This window comes from Hoplias malabaricus, chromosome 9 (genome assembly GCF_029633855.1).
Source record: "Hoplias malabaricus isolate fHopMal1 chromosome 9, fHopMal1.hap1, whole genome shotgun sequence".
In the NCBI taxonomy this organism is placed as follows: Eukaryota; Metazoa; Chordata; class Actinopteri; order Characiformes; family Erythrinidae; genus Hoplias; species Hoplias malabaricus.
The window spans coordinates 8,440,049-8,461,616 of NC_089808.1; the positions used below are offsets into that span (position 1 = coordinate 8,440,049).

General features: G+C 42.0%; 1 protein-coding gene across 1 annotated transcript in view; it reads right to left on the reverse strand.

The window, feature by feature from the left end:
- The window catches only part of LOC136707144 (cadherin-2-like), a 133,841-nt gene that overhangs the window by 34,764 nt on the left and 77,509 nt on the right, over window positions 1-21,568 (reverse strand). The window contains exons 3-7 of the mRNA XM_066681061.1: window positions 19,967-20,196; window positions 7,843-7,983; window positions 5,170-5,325; window positions 1,170-1,314; window positions 109-281 (exon numbers count right to left, since the gene is read on the reverse strand). Of these exons, the coding sequence (XP_066537158.1) occupies window positions 109-281; window positions 1,170-1,314; window positions 5,170-5,325; window positions 7,843-7,983; window positions 19,967-20,196 (845 nt within the window). The remainder of the gene's footprint in view (window positions 1-108; window positions 282-1,169; window positions 1,315-5,169; window positions 5,326-7,842; window positions 7,984-19,966; window positions 20,197-21,568) is intronic.

Genomic DNA, 21,568 nt, shown 5'->3' on the forward strand with positions numbered 1-21,568 from the left:
ACAGCAATTACATTTTGTGCCCCATTCCACTTTAAGCGGTGACAATGACCACTGACCAATATATGCTTTGTTCTGTAGTCAGTTGTGAATAAATGGTTTTGCGTTTACCTCTCGGTCCAGTCCCGCGGCCACGGTGATGATGCTGCCGGTGCGATTGTTGATGGTGAACATGTTGGAGCTGGGACTCTCTGGGTTCTGGGATAGGATCTTGTAGCGCAGCTGACCGTTATGAGTGCGAGGGTCGTCCTTGTCTTCGGCTGTTACGGTCATTACTGACGTACCTGTGAATAAAAGCCAGATAACTGAGGGCATCCTATTAAACTGGACAGCTAAACACACTTGGAGGAGGACACCAAGACATTTGTAAGAAGAGCTAGCAGACATTTGTGTTTGCTAGTGTTGTGCTGAGGGCAAAGCAGACAGTTATGATCACTTGGCAACTGAGCTTGCCGTCTCAATCATGTGACCAATTTTTCAGAGAAGTTGCCTGCTGTTACAAGCGCCCTGGTAAAGAAACACAAAGACTATCAGAGAGCTCTTAGTATAATACCTATGGTAAAATCACTATAATGAGTACATTTTCATAGCAGGCCATGACTTTTCAGAGCTATTTCTTTTAAATTACTTTCTCTTAGTTAGAAAATAATACACATTATTTTATACTGATTTCAGGGTCATGTGGTCTTTAAAATATAACTTTAAATAAGTGCAGAAGCTGAGTCACTCAAAGGTACATTCAAAGGAACAGCGCTCCAGACATAAAAAAAGGGACGTACAATACTTACCCTCCTACGATAGTTATTACATTAAATTAGTGTAGTTTCTACAGTGCGGAGGCCAGAGTAACAATAACATTAATTTTATTCTCACAGCTCACAATGCTGTGATTCTGTAAATTTAAGGTAGAAATACTAAATGTGTAGCTTTAACTTATTTAAGTTCATTGCTTTAAGCATTTCTCTTAATCAAAATTCATATCATTTGATGTTTAGTGACTAAACTAATGAAAAATGTAGTAGCTGTACTGAGCAGCTGGAGGCATCTAGCCTGATGCCTTTGGAAAAAATATAAAATAAATTTCATCTTTCCATGGAAAGTTAGTGCCGCTTCCAAACATCTGGCCTCTCTGTTGTGTATTTATATGAAAAACAATCTCAACCGGCGCCTACCTGGCCTGGAGCCCTCTGGAACACTTCCGTTCCAAATCTGATGGACGAACTCGGGCCGGTTGTCGTTCATGTCAATCACGTTGATCACAATGTCAATAGGGTTTTCCACCTGATTGCCATTCAGGTCCACTGCATGAGCCCTGAGCTGCAGAGGAGGAAAACACACAGCCCGTTTTACAGCACATGCATCATTAATGCCCTCACGCACACACACAGCAATAATTTTAGCACTCACACATAAAACGAGAGCTTCTCGTCTCTGCAAACAGACATGCTCTTAAGTACACGCGAAGAACGCACTTGCAAACAGGCCTAAATAATGAAGACACGACGGCCAGAGCCCTTCTCAAGCAGGCTAGCCACTAACGCATAATCATGAAGTCGAAGTACTCGTGCTTACTCCATTCCAAAATCACGACACACACACACACTGCTTCTTAAGCACTGCTCCTTAGGACATCATTTCCACTCTGATTAAGCTCAGTGGGCAAGCACTCGTTTCTGAAGTTCTCCTCTGAAGAGAGTGTTGGGTGAGGACTCAGTTGTGATTAGCACTACTGGAGCTGCATTCCTTTTTACCAGAGGAAGTCCTGTAATCTAATTTATAAGGATTTTTGACTGTCCAATTAATAGGAGCTAAGCATTTTCCCCACATATTTCCACAGATAACCCAGATTAAAAAGTCAGAGGCCATTTGCACACTCCCATACAATAACACAGAGGATGGGCTAATATTCATTTATATTATATATAAAATGTATAATCGTAATTCAAATTCAAACCTTCTCCCACTGTTTTGTCATTTTATTGTAACTTTAGTGTAGTATTCAGAAAGACCATTAACATTTTAATAAAAATAAATAAATCAAAATTAAATATTGATACGCTAACATGTCACGATCACTAACATTGATATCACTTGAACTTGATGAGTCAATTGACGAATCAATTTCTCTCACTTGCCATAGGATACTAAATTCCAATTATATGTTATAAAAAAAAACAATCGTTAAAACGTATACAACTAATATATATCAAAACCATGGAAGCAGTCAATGGTCACCTCTTCTGATAAAACAAGAAAGGGGAAGACACTCCATGCGAACATTCGGATTATTGTTGTTGTTAGCAGTGTGGCCTAGGGGCACACCTAGGGGAAGCAGGAGGTTAAGTGTATACAGAATCAGCACCAGAATATAAACCAGCATACTTCTGGTAGCTTTTTTCCTGATACTTCTATCTGAAACACTTAAGAGGAGCTTCCAAATGTATGCTACATTTTGTCCTTATGAAAGAACACTGTACACCTGTACAGTATATAACTGTACAGTATTTCTCTGGTATATGGGCAGCACTGTACTGTATGTAGCAGGTAGTGTCGCAGTCACACAGCTCCAGGGGCCTGGAGGTTGTGGGTTCGATTCCCGCTCCAGGTGACTGTCTGTGAGGAGTTGGTGTGTTCTCCCTGTGTCCGTGTGGGGTTCCTCTGGGTGCTCCGGTTTCCTCCCACAGTCCAAAAACACACGTTAGTAGGTGGATTGGTGACTCAAACGTGTCCGTAGGTGTGAGTGTGTGAGTGAATGTGTGTGTGTGTGTGTGTGTGTGTGTCTGTGTTGCCCTGTGAAGGACTGGTGCCCCCTCCAGGGTGTATTCCCGCCTTGCGCCCAATGATTCCAGGTAGGCTCTGGACCCACCGCGACCCTGAAATGGATAAGCGGTTACAGATAATGAATGAATGAATGTACTGTATGTGTGTGTATATATATATATATATATATATATCTCTGTGTGTGTGTATCTCTCTACATAGTATTGGTTCAGTCTGATATGTGAGTGTGACTGAAAATGAAGAATCTGTAGTGGGCCCAAAAAACTGGGCTGAGAAACATTGCATAATGACCAGCACCATGGGCTCAGACACCCATCCACCGTAACTCCACTTTGTAAATATACCCCACTTTCTTTATTCTCAGATTAGACAAACCCTACAGCTCTGGAGGCCGTAGTTTCACCAGACTGCACAAGTGTGGGTGGTCTTGATCCTTAAAGCTAATAGCTGATGTTATTAAAACAGCCCACCTCCCACATTGTCCATTTATTTTTCAGATAAAAGAGAATGAAATTATGAACGTCACAACATAATAAAACATAGCATGGGTTATTTGTTATGGCTTGCGTATCGTGCCCCTATTTATGTTAGATACAATCTTTAATAACCCAAGGTATGTACAGGCATATGCAAAAGTTTGGGTACGAGGTTCCAGCATTTCTTCTGAAGGGTATTAATACAGCTTCTAGTTTTCAAAGCATCTCATTTCATTTTATACTTTCCTACAGAGACTAGACGAGCTGTGTGCGTACAACTGGACACCTGTGTATACAATATGTGTATGAGTTCACGAAATAAACACGTTATTTGACAAGAGGTGTCCCAAATCCAAACTTGATGGACATGAACACAAAACTGGAAAATCGCTGGTGTATAAAATTGATCTAAAAGGGCATTCAAATGTATGCGTATGTGTGATTGTGTGTGTGTGTATTTATGCAAGTGTGGGTCGCTAATTCACTAACATTCATTCATTCATTATCTGTAAGCACTTATCCAATTCAGGGTCGCGGTGGGTCCAGAGCCTACCTGGAATCATTGGGCGCAAGGCGGGTATACACCCTGGAGGGGCGCCAGTCCTTTACAGGGCAACACAGACACACACCTATGGACACTTTTGAGTCACCAATCCACCTACCAACGTGTGTTTTTGGACTGTGGGAGGAAACCCGAGCACCCGGAGGAAACCCACGCAGACACAGGGAGAACACACCAACTCCTCACAGAGAGTCACCTGGAGCAGGAATCGAACCCACAACCTCCAGGTCCCTGGTGTGACCACCCTAATTCACTGACAGTAATGCTTGAAGTGGTGAATGTGTAGGTATGTTACGGCAGTGTGGGTGCACTCTGCTGAAGGGGAATGGCTTTAACTTGAGTCTTGAAGTCTTGACAGAAGCATGTTGGTGCAAAAACACACGCATGACAAGTGTGCACTGCATGCAAAGGGTCCTATCCGATACTTGTGTGTGGAGGAGTAGTGATCAAGCCATTAGCAAGCTCATCAGAAAAATGAGAATGTGTCTCATGGATCCCGGTTATCTCCTGGCACACACACATCCATATGCCATCCATCCTCTCATTAGTGAGATAATGTAAACATCTGAAATTAGGCTAAATATACCACTCACGCTCAAAATGCATTGAATAATTACAGTGCTGCGCTGCATTTGGAAGAAGAGAGAAGGGCAGAGCCACTAAACAGTCAGCGTGAATAAATGTCTTAAAAGCTTTTATTATTATTGAGATTCATATATTAATCTTCTTTTGAAAGTAGCCAGAAAATGAATTATTTTCACTGGTCCTTTCATGTACAGCTACAGGACAATTCCACCCATTAATTTGGTATTCTGGAAATTTTTCATATCATTGGTATGTAAGCGAGCGGCACGGTGGCGCAGCAGGTAGTGTCGCAGTCACACAGCTCCAGGGACCTGGAGGTTGTGGGTTCGCTTCCCGCTCCGGGTGACTGTCTGTGAGGAGTTGGTGTGTTCTCCCAGTGTCCGCGTGGGTTTCCTCCGGGTGCTCCGGTTTCCTCCCACAGTCTAAAAACACACATTTGTAGGTGGACTGGTGACTCAAAAGTGTCCGTAGGTGTGAGTGTGTGTTGCCCTGTGAAGGACTGGCGCCCCCTACAGGGTGTATTCCTGCCTTGCGCCCAATGATTCCAGGTAGGCTCTGGAACCACCGCGACCCTGAACTGGATAAACGCTTACAGATAATGAATGGATTAACAGCACATGATGAATCTAATTTAGCCCTGAGTGTCTCATTCAGATTAACCTCCTGATGCCTTTAAACTTTACGTTGTAGACAGTCATTAAAGGGTGGCATGGTCCAGTTGAAACCTTTGCCCATTCTCCCTGCCCCGGCTGTATTTCAGGTGCTTACATGGAAACTGGCGATGTGTTCCCGGTCGAGGGGCTTGAGGACGCTGAGTTCTCCGGAGATGGGGTTGATGGAGAAGATGCCAGTGGGCGGTTGGTCAGCTCCGGGGCCAGTCACGCTGTAGCGCAGGCTCACCTTGCTATCATGGTCTGAACGGATCTGCAAACACACACACACACACGGCAAAGAAAAGAGACGAGAGCTGAATTTATTACAGCCCTCAGCGCATCAACTCTAAGGCTATGTTCGTATTATGCGCCTTATCAAATTCAATTTTGACTTTTTGCTCAGATCCAATCTGCCTGCCTTCACAGTAGGAGTTGGCAAATAATACAGTAAGAAATTCAGAGTTAGTCACAAGTACTGAAAATGTATTATACAAACAGATTAAAACAATAGCAACTGTGCATAGCCCCAGTAGAGCATCAGAAATATGGTCATATATGCACACATATCATAAAGGAACTGGCATATATTTAAAAACCTTGTGAATCATTCATATCTTTTGACTGGTTTATATTCTATTCTCACCTCACGTCACTGTGTGGAGCTGAGTATGTTCTGGGTAATGCTAGGTTGATTGGTTCTGGTGTGTGTGTGTCCACATGAGACTGTACAATCTAATCAATACTATCATACCTCATCTTAATTTGGGTAAAAAAAAAAAAAAGTTCATATATTACAATTATTTTATATATTTTTTGGAATAATGTGTTACCCATGTCTTTATGGTTTAGAAATAATGTCGCTGAATTGAAAATGGCCAATATGCCACATATGTCAAAATGTGAGTAATAAATTCTGGGCAATTTATGTATTCTAATATGTTAAAAATATATATCTCCATATGTATCTGATTATTGTCTGAGACACCAGAATAAACAATAGCTAGGTGAATTTGGGCCCCTTTATTTATTCATAGGAAAACCTAATTTCATAATTTCATATTATTACTTTGGACGCTGATGTGTCCCAGACAACCTCCTTTTGAGAGATCAAATGTTAATCAGTTTTAAATACATCTACCACAAGTTCCCTAGGGTCTTAATGAAACGTCTGTGACATGCTTTGGTCAAAATACCAAAACAGCCCCATTCTCACCCTGTCGTAAAAGCCCTTTTCAGAATGACAGGTCTGAGCGCCTTTATCTTGAAATGATAATGATCCCCTTTTTACCCCGACACCAGCGCATCGCAGCGAGGAGCGAGGAGCTGAAGCTGTGGTGTTTAGACATGTTTTGCATTGTTTAATTTTTATTCCCTGTTCCCGTTTTCTCCAAATTTAATGAGTGGTATTATGTATTTTTTCTTGTTGTGTCTATTTTACTTGGTTTAACATCATCATTGCGCCCTCACATTAACATGGGTCCAGTGCTGTGATTGGAGAGACTCAGACAATGAGACGGAACTATCCTGTCTGTACTCAACATTGAATCAATATCAGAAAGTCTAGATAAATGTGTACCATGTATCCTGAGCTTGGGTGATTTATGCTTCTGCATGGAATCGTTATGGAAACGCTGTACCCTACACTGTAGCCTGACACGCACTCCCCAGAAACGTAAGTGTTGCAGTGACGCAGACTTCAACGAGTTGTGATTGGTTCGTAGAGGGATAAACATAGATCACGTTCTTCTTCACACTACAGAAAATGCAGAGAGCAGGACATTCATGGTGAGAGGTTTCTTCAGACACTGGTCTGAACATCATGGAACTAATAAAAACATGGAACAAGGGAAACATACTAAGCAGGAACACACTGTAAACAGTGCTGGCTTTGTATTTGTTTCTTTCCTGGAACGGCATGTAAACAACACTCCGTTCAAATTAGCACCCTATGCCCTAAATACTGCGCTTTACAGAATTATAAAACTAATACTACTACTACAGCAATAGATGTTGCACTACGTAGAGTTATTAAAGATACTTGCAGTTTAGCTCCAGTGGGCTGTGTAACTTCAGAGTGATGCAGTCACACCAACGCACAAGTGTAAAGGCTTACAATGGTCTAGGGCACTTTGTGTAGGATCTGTATTAAGTCAATGAAAGAGCATAATTCGGCCTTTATGCAGTTCACGAAAACTGACTGCATTGTGTTTTTTCAGTTTGTGAATTGGTAACTCTATATCCACAAATGATGTGCACATGCATTGGAAAAGTGATTTATTTTTAATAATACACCCCAATTAAGACCACTGGGAACTGTGTTAAACTGTGGAAAAGTAGTATGATACGTCCCCTCTAAATGACCAGGTGTAAACAGGGTCTTCGAAAGCATATTTCACTTGTGCTTCTTCAGTGTGAACGTGAACGCAACCTCTAAGGAATTTGCATAGTGTGTGCATATGGACGCATTTACGTGGTGCTTTTTGACAGATTAAGTTCATCGCCGTCACCGTGAAATTAATTATTTTAACTTTCTCCAGCATTCGTTTCTCGCGTCGGAGCATCTTTCTGGAATCTTTGACTCTAAGACGGCAGATGGTGTGTGTGGGTGTGTGAACTGTGTGGGTTTTGTGCTTCGTGCGGGGATTAAACGTTGTCTGCGGGGCACGCTACGTGGATGTATGTGCATTTTCAGAGCGCACCGAGATCTCCGGGATGTTTACAGCAAAACTGTGACAGAGAGAGTATGAGTGAAGGAAAGAGCGAGAGAATGAGAGGCTGTTGACCTTACCCTGACCAGTTCCTGCGGAAAAGGCCCTCTGGAGTTCTCCGGGACATTAATGGGAGGAATAACCCAATCTCGCTTCATGCGCTTCAGCTGGCCGTCCTGCTGCCTGGAGGGAATAACGATCTCGGGAAGACTCCTCCCCTCCTGTGGAACACAGCACAGGCAGAGGGCCACAGGTTAATGCTCTGCTCAAGTGGATTCACACAGCCACTGCAAGAATACCAACTTCTGCCTGTCGGAGTTAAAGCCCATTTCACAGCTTCCTATTACATCAGTTGTCCAGGAGACTGTCAGCCTGGAAACGTGCGAGATCACATTCGACCAATCCCAAACCACAATGAATGAAGACTGAAAGATTCTAGAGAGTCTCCCCCTAAAATCAGCCTCATATAATAGAAAACTTCTGGATTGGTAGATGCAGATAGAAGCAGAGTAACAAAAGCTGAATGCTCATTTAAACAGGAAGAATAGTCGTTCTATGCATAGACTTGTTAGTTTAGGGACCACCAAGCAATTTGATTCCGTATCTTGCACTTCAAAATGTTTAAAGTAATAAATAATCATTTTTATAAATATATTTAGCCATTTTTTGGAGGCTAAAACTGGCGGATTGCACCTCTTACTGTTTTTCTGACCTGAGAGCATTTAAGGATGGCAGAACAAAGCTAATTAGCTAAGGAGAGGCAGCGGGGGAAGGGTGTGCTGATCTGAAGGAGCATCTTCTGACCAGCTGAGAAGGATTAAAATGCCTCAGCGGTTTAAAAAAAATAAAAAAAATCTTTTGAACTTGAATGCAGACAGACAGACTCCAGCTTTTTCCATCCGTCTCACCCCTGGCCAAAATGAAATACGATTTGACACATAAGACGGTAGAACCTTTAGGCCAAAACGTTCAGAAAGCCCAAACGCTTCAAATAGCCTCCGCTCCTCCACAGCGAGGGCCTGGAGGAACGCCGAGGTGTCGGACTCACCTTCAACCCACACAGGACACGAGGCAACTTTGAAAAAGCTCTAGGAGACACCTTTGATTTCTAAGCAATGAAGTCTGCTTTAGAAAATGCTCACTTTCTTCCTTTTCCGAATGAGTCATATGTCCTAGCCCCGCAGAATCCTCCTGTTATCCGAGTTTCACCCTGCTCTTCAAAGTTCAAGACCCCAAGAGGACCACCACAGGCCAGGCATGATTTGAGTGGTAGGGCATCTTCAGGGACACTTACGTGGTGGTGGTATATTAATGCGTGTTGCGCCGGTATGGGTGGATCAGGCACAACAGTGCTGTTTGAGTTTTTAAACACTGTGTACACCAGTGGCGATTGCTCTAAGACTGCAAGGGAAGCTCAGCTTCCCCTAAAGTGTAAAAAAATAAGTGATCAAATATGTACATGTCATTGAATAAATATGCACTACACCGCGCTCAACGTTTGTTCAGAATCAGCTTCTTATCACTGGTAAAGACGCGGCTTTCCTCTCAATCATTCCTGCAGCTTCACAGTGCTTTAAACAGTGAGGAGTCTGAGCATCCACAGAGTTCAATAGCGAAGCAGCGAAACGAGACGAGTCGATGGATAAATGCTGGGCTTTATCCCGCCCATCGGACGCTCAGCTTCTCTGGGGGTCTATGGGGCAGTGGGCTGGCCTCGGCTGGCCCGGACGCTCAGCTTCTGCATGATGATTGGATGATCTGTCTGAGGCGGAATCCTTTTTTGATTGACAGCGAAATGAGCGAATCAGTGATCCTTTGGTGTAAAGATCCGTGGGAGCACAGGCGGACACACTTCACATGGGCCAAGGCCGTTTAAGCAGCCTAGCTCTGCTGGCCATTGAGAGGATACTAGTCAAGTCCCTGGAAAAGACGCCTTGTTGGTACGACAGGGTCACAGATCATTTTCTTGAAAAGGAACGGAGAGTCGAATTTACGTATAAATAAACCAACACATTTTTTAAGATGTAGGCCGAAATTGAGCTTCCCCTCCTTTAAAGACCAGCATCCGCCACTGGTGTACACTCACTGTCCGATAGGGGGTCCTGACCATTGAAGAGCAGGGTGAAATGGGAATTAAAAATGTGCAGAGAAACAAGTGGACCACAGCCTGTAATTTTAGAACTACGATGTGCTCCTGTGTAGTCAGTGGAGCTGAGAAAATGGGCAAGGAGCATAGATACAAGGTAGGTGTTCCTAATGCAGTGATAGTATGCAGGCAAATTATCCAGCTCAGAAGATGTAGCAGGTGGAGCTGGTAGCTGTTCGTCTGTGAGCTGTGTGTAATATATGAACAACACTCTAGGCTCATTCTCCCAGGACAATATACCCATTTCTCTCTCTCGTTACTGTATCCTGTTGCTGCACCTGCTCCAGGTGTGAATTCTCAGTGTGTGAAGAACATAAGGAGAAAAAAGAATTTCTCTTTTGGTCTTAACACATATCTCTACACAAAACAGCACCTCACATCCCAAACAAAAGAACACCTCCCTCAGCAGAGCTGTGACCACAAGATCAGCTTGTTCTTAACACTTCTCTCCTGACACATGCTGTTAATTTGGGTGATAACAACTGTCATGTCTTTCTCTACAATGATTGGGAATATTTTTCCCTTCATTTACACAGATGTGTTCAAAACTGGTCCAGAGTTCCTTTCTAAACTCCACTAATCACTCTTTGAATGTGTAAACATGGTCTTCTTTCTCCCCACATTACAATCACAGTGTGGCCTTCTGTTAGCTGAAATATGAGGTCCAGAGAGACAGTGCTCTCCTCCAAGTGTGTTGAGCTGTGCAGTGCCGTTGTGTTAGCAGCAGCTTGAAAAGAAGCAAGTCTCAGAGGAAGCTTGTGCTTGTGACATTGTGTGGAATTAAGGGAGTGGAACTCAGTGACTAAATTAGGTAGGGGGGAAAAAAAAAAAAAAAAAAACGTATCCTGACTAGAGCTGTCAATTGTTTTAAATAAATTCATTGCACCTGGGAGCTTTAATGGAGAAAATTAATGCTACTGAAGCACAGCTTGCAGCTAAAACAATAAAACACCTCCATATTCCAACTCCAACAACTTTGTGAGAGATAAAAAGAGAAGTTAAGGTAGAAAAGAGAACAGAAGCTGTGACAGAGAGAGAGCGAGAGGCAGAGCATAAAAGGGGAGGGAGTGGAAAGAGTTGGCAATGATAACTTCAACATAAATAAAATATAATCTCCCTCTGAACTCAACAGGAATGTAATGGTAGTTTATACATCGCTAAATATAACCAACAATATGTCACTAAGCTCTGTAAAAAAGCTAATTAAAGGAGGACGTTGTGAGCAAATTAAGTAAATGATAAATGAGCGTCAAAAAAATTAATGCATTAAATTTCCACATACAATAGTGTGTTAATGCGATAATATTGACAGCACTAATCTTGATACATTCTGGGGTGAAATGACAGTACGTGTATGTCACAATGATATCATAACCAGTTAAACATGAGAGCATTTCTTATGGCTGTTATTTATAAGGTTTAAAATGCTGTATCTCATCAGTATTATGTCAAGAGAGATATACATTAAAGTACATAGTTAGATATTATAACACACTGCCATTTTCTCCAGTCACCTACTGTAATAATCACTAATGATTATCAGTTGTCCTAGCAAGCTTATGTTGGAGATATGAGTCCTGCAACCCACTAAAGTCTAGTACTATATTAATACTTCATAAGGCGATCATATCTAACACTGAGCAATAAACACTGTAGTTTGGAAATCTCTTGGAATGACTTCCTGTGTGTTTAGTATTATTTCCTACTTACTTCTCGAGTAGATTTTAACGTTCAAAGGTAAATATCATGAAGATCATTCCTGTTCCAAAGAAAATATACCCAGTTTGCTGCCTGAATGATTACAGACCAGGTCTGAGTATGTGTTACAAAATAAAACACATCCAGAAGATGCAATTTCACAAGCCATTCATACAACACTGTCACAGATGAAAGATAAGGACAGTTATGTCAGACTAATCTTTATTGACTACAGCTCTGCCTTTGACAGTCATTCCATCATATCAACTCATTTTCAAACTACATGACCTTGGCCTTTTTATTTCTATCAAAGAAAACTGGATCCTGAGCTTCTTTACTGGGAGAACCTGAGATTTCACAACTGGGAAACACACCATATAAGGTTGTGTGTTTTTATACATGCTGTTTACCCATTAAATGTGTTGTGCCACCACCGTTGGCTTGGTTGGCTGTAGGGTTAAGGTCAAAGATAGCTGCTCAGGTTTTGGGATATTTTTGGTTGGTGGTGCATTCTTAATCCAATGTTTAAAAACTGGCGGCACGGTGGCGCAGCAGGTAGTGTCGCAGTCACACAGCTCCAGGGACCTGGAGGTTGTGTGTTCGATTCCTGCTCTGGGTGACCGTCTGTGAGGAGTGTGGTGTGTTCTCCCTGTGTCTGTGTAGGTTTCCTCTGGGTGCTCCGGTTTCCTCCCACAGTCAAAAAACACACGTTGGTAGGTGGCCCTGTGAAGGACTGGCGCCCCCTCCAGGGTGTATTCCTGCCTTGCGCCCAATGATTCCAGGTAGGCTCTGGACCCACTGCGACCCTGAACTGGATAAGGGTTACAGATAATGAATGTTTAAAAACTCAAGCAGCACTGCTGTGTCTGATCCACTCAAGCACAATAGATAATAACACGCCACATCAGTTTTGAGAATGATCCACCATCAAAATACCTGCTTTGTGATGATCCTGATCATTGTAAAATAATACCAACACATTTTGTAATGGGCAGAGGAGCTGATAAAAGTGGACCATGAGCGTAGAACCAAGGAGGTTGTTGTCTTTTGGGTTTTTTTTGTACTTTGGTGGTTAGGTGTATATAAATAGAACTTACGATCCAGGTTCCAGGCCAGACAGTATGACACTATACCTAGCCAGTCAAGTGCAATAACAGCTATAGTGTCACACCTGTTGACAACTGTAAAATCCTGTCCTGGAACCGGGATCCAGGATCTGGATTTGAAGCCCTCTGCATTCAACCTGTGCTTTGTATGCTAATGACTTATTACTGAATGTTTCATTGTGATTATGTATTGCTAGTGAGTGCTACTATGCTGTTAGTGAATGCGACATCATGTTTTAGTACATGTAGTCACCAAATATATCCAAACACAGAATACTCTAATTTCTAATTCGATATAAAGCAAGGTTTTCCTCTCCGTACATCAGTATGTTATAATCAAATTCAAATCCTCCTGAGCTTACAAATGAGGTATGGATTAAAAAGTTTAGAAGCTACACTTTCAGCAGTTTTAATGAGGAACGAGGGAGGAGTAATGAGTCTAAATTTACACCACTCTGAATTACACCATGTGAATCCGTGCTACCTGTTAATTGTAGTGTCCATGAGGCTTCATAAGCTCTGCAGCCATGGCAATGATTTAAAGTTTGAGTGCTGGATGCTCTGGAACCATAAGAAGCACTTTTGATTACTCATGAACATGAGGATCTCGCTGCCCATTAGTGGAGCCTGAGGCTGGAATGGTGTTTTCGCGGTAGCTGTGTAGATATAAGAGGTCATGAAGACGTTAATGAAGAAATCTTTACTGGTCATTGATTAAAGCTGTCCCTTGGGCCTGTGCTGCTCAGCGTGCAGATAAAGGAGCTAATTGCTGATGCGATTAGTGAACACGCACTGATTTATGACAATCGGTGTGTTGGAGCAGCGGTTATTAACAATGACCTTATAAACTCGCAGGCGAGGGCCCTATTGGAAATGTCATTAATTGCATGTGAACGCTCGGTCGATGCTGTTGAAGATGCTGTCTACATCAGCACGGCATACGACCGGCCGTCCACATAATATTTTTACGACCTCAACCTCGTCAACATCTGGCGAGGAAAGGCCTTTCTATCATTAATTCATACAGTTTTAAATATTGTATTGGCTTTAGCTAACATTGCATTAAGGCATAATGGTGGAACATTGTGTTTTTATGAGCCTACAGCTAATGTTAGCACTTACAACTACCCTCTGGTTTAGAGACTACTTTGAGCTAAAGCTAAATGGAAGAAACTGTTCTGTACCTTACAGAATTCATTGCATGGCACTGATGAACAAGTTTAGGGTGTGTTCAGACTTGTAGTTCGGTTCCCTTGATCCAGAACAAACAAGAAATTGATGATTGGTTTGGTTCAAGTTCACACTGACACCTTTACAATGAACCATTCATTCATTCATTATCTGTAACCCTTATCCAGTTCAGGGTCGTGGTGGGTCCAGAGCCTACCTGGAATCACTGGGCACAAGGTGGAAATACACCCTGGAGGGGGCGCCACACTCACACATTCACTCACACACTCACACCCACGGACACTTTTGAGTCGCCAAGCCACCTACCAACATGTGTTTTTGGACTGTGGAAGGAAACCGGAGCACCCGGAGGAAACCCACGCAGACACAGGGAGAACACACCACACTCCTCACAGACAGTCACCTGGAGGAAACCCACGCAGACACAGGGAGAACACAACAAACTCCTGGAGCGGGAATTGAACCCACAACTTCCAGGTCCCTGGAGTTGTGTTACAATGAACCAATGTAAGTTTAAAAAAATGGGGTTGAGTGAGTTTACCTTGAGGTCCTTGTAGAAACAGACCCATGTTCTCAGGATTCGTTTTAATTCAATCAAAGCTGGCAAGTCGGAACACACCCTTAGAGCCCCCTCCTCCAAAAGTTATAGTTCTGAGTTACAGCGCTGAGGCCAGAGTCACAATGACAGTCGCTGTATTCTATTTTTTACTCTCAGTCTGTGACTTAGAATGTGATTATTCTTATTATTGTAAAAAAAAAAAAACACATTTTTTCTCCTGAATTTGTTCAGTATCAATCCCACTCCTTTCCCTAGACTTCCCCATTCACACGATGCCACCAAGCTGGAATAGACAAGCAACAACTTAAAGCCAACAACTAATTATATATAACTTGCTGTTAATAAAATGCCACTAGAAAGCTCAAAACTTCTGGAGGAGAATCTTCACTGCTTAGGTACAATTTGTTATGTAAGAGATGCCCACCATTGTGTAACACTGCACTGACTGATTGGGGAAAGGCAGGGGCCAGTTGTGGAGCGGGTCTGGCCCCTGCTAACTACGACTAGGAGGTAAAAACAACAGTTTGGCTTGGGGCAGGATAGAAACATTTACATATCTGACTTTTAGTTATAAATAATGCTATGAGTTATAGTCGGTATCATCACGTACAGACTCTAGACTTTACGTTAAATAAGGAAGACACTGTAAGGACTGTAACTGAGTTCAGTTCTCTGAAGCATGCACTGAACTTCACTGGCTTCGCTTTCTCCACAGCCTGGAGAAATAGTTGACCCCCGTTTGTCACTGTATAATTCACACTCTGCACTCTGTTCTCTCTTGGACTCCCGGCTCCGGTCGGCTGAGGCTTCAACGAGGGATCCGGCTTTCTGTCTGAAAGGACGGTTTTGCTTTGATCTGTTCTAATACTTCATATCAGCTACTGGAAAGCATTTATGTTTGGAACCATTTACCTTTGTCTAAAAATATACATATTTAAAAAAAACCCTGTATTTGACTTTTCTGATTTGGAACAAATATAAGCCTCAGGAAAAACTCCAGAAAATGGCTGATGCAATAAACCCCTATACGAAGCATCATCATCCACTGAAAGCAGTGAGGAATGGGACGTAGATGCTGAAAGTGGGTCTGCTACGAAACGAGCTGCACGCTTGTCGTCTACATTAGTGAGATATAAGTCCGCAAGCTGACACATGGCAGAGTGCATCTAGCCGCCAAATCTTTCCCTTGTCAGTTCGCATGTTTGTATTTAATATTTATGAGCGTGTTTACAAGCGGTCGGGATATCAGTCTTAGTTGGTGGCGCATCCTTATGAAAACAATGAGCGCTGAGACTAATGACACCATTAAAAACCCAAACCTGCAGGAGATACGTTGCTTAATGAGCAGAAGCTGCCTCACCGTGCTGTTTATTCCAGCTTGTATTAATTATGCCGACTCGTTTCGGGCTACAAAAGCACGTACACATCCGCCCATTGACATAACACCAGGGACTAACAGCGAGACAAATTATTTGTGGTGAGTTTTAAACACAGTACGAGGAACAGTACTGTAAATATGGCACGTATATGCCGTTAGGAACAATGCAAAGAGCTTAAATAAATGACTATACTGACTCTAGAAGTACAGTAAACACTTAGTAATTTACCAGTTAAGCACTGTTAGTATATAACATTGTACTGTACAGGAATGTAGAAATAGTGTGCACAGTAAAGGAATATCGCCTGAATAACCTGCAAAATGAGCGGTGTTTCTGCAAATAATCTTCAAAAGGCGTAAGCTCCCGCGATCAGGGGTGGCATCGAAGTGAGTGAGGTGGAGAGATTTGAGTGGGTTTTTGTTTTTTACAGCCATCAGCATTCTCTTTATGGCAGTTTTGGGCCAGTTTTTTAAATGTACATTTTCAGAATTTGCAAAAAAAAAAAAAGTCACAGTAAATGCCACCCGTTATTGGCACAGAAATTCGCTGAATTACACTTACGAATGTCAACAATCAACTGCCAGGATTGTGAATTTCCAAATACAGAAGCAAACTGCAGAAAGATATACAATAAATAATTAATAATAAACATCAGAATTTTAGTTCCATGGGGGAAAAACTACATTTTTCATTAGTCCAGAATGCCCTGAGGGGTTTATCTGATGCTAACATAACATTGGAACTCCTATACAGGCGCTAGTAGAAATTAGAGTTATTATTAGGACAAAACCTCATGTTTCCAGAATAGTACATTAACAAGAGAAGGGGGGGGGGGCAGATGAATGTGACCTTTATAGCAAATTAGCTCCAGCTTAATTTACAAACTAAACAAAGTGAGGTTGAGACATCCAGTGAAAGTCAAATCTGCCAAACATCCATATCAAAGAACAAGCAAAGCTTGATATATATATAAGTTATGAAAAAGCCACTAGAATCATCTCAATCATTTACTTCCAAAAGTTTCTTTACCTTTGTTTGACTAAGATTATAATATAAAATTAAATAAATACTTGTTTAAGGCTATATTTGTATATATGATAATATAATACTATTTATGAATATATATCTCACATAGTGAAGGATATTGAAGGTCCAATGAAGTACAAGTAATTACATTTTTTTCCAATTGTATTATTTTTTTATTCTTATACGAAGTGTCTTGGCTGTAGCAGTTCTGACTGAATCCCTACATAGGTTTCTTCTAAACAGAAGTCTAGGAAAAGACTTGGGCATGAGCAGAAAAACAGTGCTTAGATGAAGAGAGAGACACAGAGACAGACAGACAAGTTGGAGTAAGAAGCGGAAAAAGGTGGTGGGTGGGGGGGAGCTGTGAAGAAAAAGGGCAGCCGAAGAAAAGTGGGAGAGGAGAATCGAGAGGAAGGATATTCCGCTGGGAATGTTACAGTAGACTCTTCATAACCCAGACAATTTGCACCATTTAAAGTTGTGAAATAAGTGAAATAAAAAAAAAGGTCCTGATCCCAGGCGCCTGCACAGCGCCGTGAAGACGTGCAAATGAGTAAATCACCTCGCCAGGCTAAAAAACACACCGCGGTTTATAAATAACCACAGGCTGTCGTGCTCCACGCGGCCTGACACTGAGCCGCACATCACAATTCATACCGGTTTGGCTCTAATCACCAGCAAAACACTCCCATAAAGCTGTGCCAGCTGCCTGTGCAGGAGGGGGACAACAAACACAAACTTACTGCACAAACTGATATAAAAGGGCTCACTTCCCAGGTCAGTACAGTACCTCTGGTTATGGTAGAGTCATTTTTGAAGTGAAAAATATAGACACTTAATATTAGAGGATTAATTTACGTTAAAGCAACGGTACATAGTATTTTATCTTCAGCTTCAAAGTCATTGTGACGCTTCACTGAGCTGTAATAAGGAGAACAGTGCCTCTGATGTTGCTACTATGGATTTTGCATTGTTTTTTTTCCTGGTATCTATGTTAACGCACATTCAGAGGCTAAACACAATGCATTGCAGTGACCCAACACCTATTTTATCAAAGACAAGGTGAGGTCAGCCTGTTAAAATGTAGAGATTTGCATCCAGACAGGATTACAAATGTAAAATGGCTGCTGACTTCAGTGAATAAGTAATTAAGCCTGTAATTTTTTTTTCGGACGTTGGGAAAAACACACAGACGGAAATAAATCTACATATTACCCCGGGACACTATGGAAATGGTAATGGAAGTGGTAATCCTGCTCGCATGGTGTAGTTTCACTGAGGAAAGAAACAAAACCTATGACCAGAGAGCACTTCAGATTTCCAGTGTCAGATGCTGCACCTACTGCAGCTGACCACTAGGGGAGCTTTTCTTGTATTTTTATTTATTTATTTATTTATTTATTTTAATTTAAACAAGGTGCTGCTTTGCGACTGTTCCTCTGCAGTCGCATTTGTGGGGTGTACGGTTTTGTGTTGAGGCCATAAATCGAGACATTAAGTTTTAATCACGGAGCGTCGGTCCATTCGCTCGGAACACCTGTTTGGTTTGAGCTGTTAAATCACCCGTGCTTTAAAAGGCGTGAAGAATTAAACTGTCCTGAAGGGGGGCTAGGGAAAGAGCCATAATGTGTAAATGGACCGAATAAGAAAGAGAGAGAGAGAGGAAGGCGAGCCAAATTTGTTGGGGTTTTAACGGGATGGTAACATCTTGTTCTTTTTAAAAGGTGCAATAATTGACTTTTACCACCAATATCAAACACTATTTCTGAAAGTGCTTATTTATTACTTTTTTCCTCTCCATAAAGTGAGTTACATCAGATCCAACTGCTCTGCCGTCCCTGAATGAACCAGCTTATGTTCCACAGAGTGGGTCACCTACGTAGGGCAGCCATCTTTAATGCAGGGTCTGTTAAGATTCTCTCATACATTCTAGATCCCTAGGTGTCTGTATAATGGTTGTCCTCAGGAAATCACTGATTGCTCCTTGAATAGAACTCTGGGGCTGGAGAATATAAAGAGTCTAGGCAGTTGGCATGGCTTACATTAAAGTGCCATTAGGGATGTTAAAGTTTAGCAGCAATCACATGCACGAGTTTGGGTATGTGTCATTCCCTCTGCGAATTAGCACTTAGCTTTCATGCTAATCATAATCGGGAAATGGAATTAGATGGGTTCACGGCAAGGCACATTGCACCATATGGCACTACACTGATGCCTGTGGCTTTCAGCTACAACATGCAATTACCAAGGCTAAAGAGTAGCTAAAAAGGCTTCCTTAATTTGCCTAGGTCCGAGCCTAGCACACCTAGTCACAAAAAATGAACAGTTTGAGAACCACTTAATTAATATTGTTTATTTACTTTTCTGGAGGTGTGGCAGTGACATTGTTGTCATTTGTTTCCTGAAGAATTCTTCACGACCATGGGTGCCCAAACTTTTGCAGCGCTGTAAACCTACATCAGATGATGTTTTAATGTGTGATGTTTTAATGAGTTGACTGAAAAGTCTTTAATACCCTGGAGAAAGAATTCTGAGGAGTGCTGGATTTCAGCACCATGGCGCTGTTCACCACTGCTTCCTTTACCAGTTCATACAGTAGGTCAGCTGTAGCAGAGTTTAGAATAAACAACAACACGGTTGTGCTTCCTGTAAACTCCACTGGAGGACACAGATCCGGCTCCTCTTTCACTTCATATTCACTCTGGCATGTCTCTGTTCCGAAATCCATACCTGAGGCCAAAGCCAATATGCGCTATGCATTTCAAATCCACAGAGACATGCTACACCACCATTCAGCAATGAGAATTATTGTTCCACTGCTAGAAAACCGAGTTGGTTGAAGGCACTTGTCGTGTTCCCACACTCAGAATATGAAAAAAAAAAAAACAGTTCCACTGCTCAACTACCCAAAGCTGGGGTGTTGTATATGCCTCTATCCTAAGTCTGCCCATGTTCTTACACTTTACCCTATTTTACCCCTAAGATTCATGAGATGGCTTCCCATCTTCTCAGTTGTGGCCCATTAAAAGACATGCCTCAGCACACTAGAAGTAGAAGATTATCTGCCATTCTATCAAAGCACCAGTGTGTATTGCATACCTGTGTTTTGATATCCCATGAGGGCTGGAGTCTGATCTCCGTTTGCCATTGCTCCTGAGTGGTGAGATCCCTTGCTATGACCAGGAGAGGTGAGGAGGTCCAGGAGGAGGAGGAGGGGAGTTGGAGCGCCCGGAGAGGCAACACCGCTCCATCCTGTTTAATATGGAAATCTGACGGCTGGTTACATTCGAATCTCACTTGCCCACCTCGTCCACAGTCATGGAACTTCACTGAAAAGAGAGAGGCAGAGAGCGAGATGTCAGTTGCATTAAATGCTAGAGTTGATATTAATACATCGCATCAGAACTGGAAATACAGTGATCTGAACAGTGATTCTTTTGATTCTGAATCAAAAGAATCAAATAGAGAAAGAATCAAATGTCTTCATAATTTTCTCAATCTTTTTAAACTATTTAGTTAATTGAACTGAATTTCACTACATTTTGATGTGTGTGTGTGTGTGTGTGTGTGTGTGTCTACATGTGTGAGCCACCCTGTCTGTCTTTGAGCCTTTGTTTTGGTTTCAGATTGTGAGGCAAGACTTGGTCAGAAATTCCTGAAGTACAAAACTCATACATTATGGATGGTGGTCAGTGGCCCCCCAGGCCTCTCGCAAACAGGTATGTATTGAAAGGAGGGGTGGGGGGGGGCAGGGTGGTGGGAAAGAGCTGGAAGTGGGAAAAAGCACTGCCCTAAAGGATATGGACAGAATCACAAAGAAGGAACCGTCTCAAAGTCGGCTCTATCCCCTGCAGTTTAACCCTCAACGCTGCCAATTAGGCTCCAGTCAGAGGCTCGCCGCACCTGGACGGAATATGTTAGGCCTGCGCTGGTCTAGTTATTGACACCTGCTGCAGGGTGGACTGAGGAGAGGTCAGCACAGATGGAGTTAAATATGCACACTGTTTGGTTACTTCATAATTTAGCAGAGCTGCAACTGCACATATTCTACCGAATAATCCTGTAAATGATTGCAACACACTGGGCCCTTTTTATACAGCACTAAGAGGTCAAAAAATCTAGGGTTTGTTTCCTTTGGCTGGGGCTTTAAAAACCTCTAGCATTTACTCGGATTTGGACGTGAAGATCCTAGAGTATATCTTACTTCTTCTACCGAGATTAGTCCAGCCGTTCATACACAGTATAACAGAGGAATTCTGGGTAATTAAAGGAACACATTGTTTTATTTTTAAAATCATTATGAGTTGTAGAGCCTCTGCAACTGTAGGGGGAGCCCAAGGGCAAAAATACCAAATCTTACCTAGTGTTCCTTTAAAGGGTAATTCAAATCATTTGTCAAGATCTCTTCATAATTTACGGGTTAAAAGGGTGACCAAAGAGAACATATTTAGAGGTGAAGCACATCACAGAACTGGTTTGTGTTTTCATTCCAGATTTATCACGGTTTTAAAATGAGCAATATCAATTAAACTGTTAAATAAAATGTGGTACCGTGCGATTGTAAATTAAACGGCTGGGTTTGAGTTGTAGACAGAGCGTCAATTAGTATCTCTATAATTAACCCTCCTTTCTATGACTTTTAATTTACATCCTGGAGAAATTTAGAAAAATTGGTGATATTTCCCTTTCAATCAATGGAAA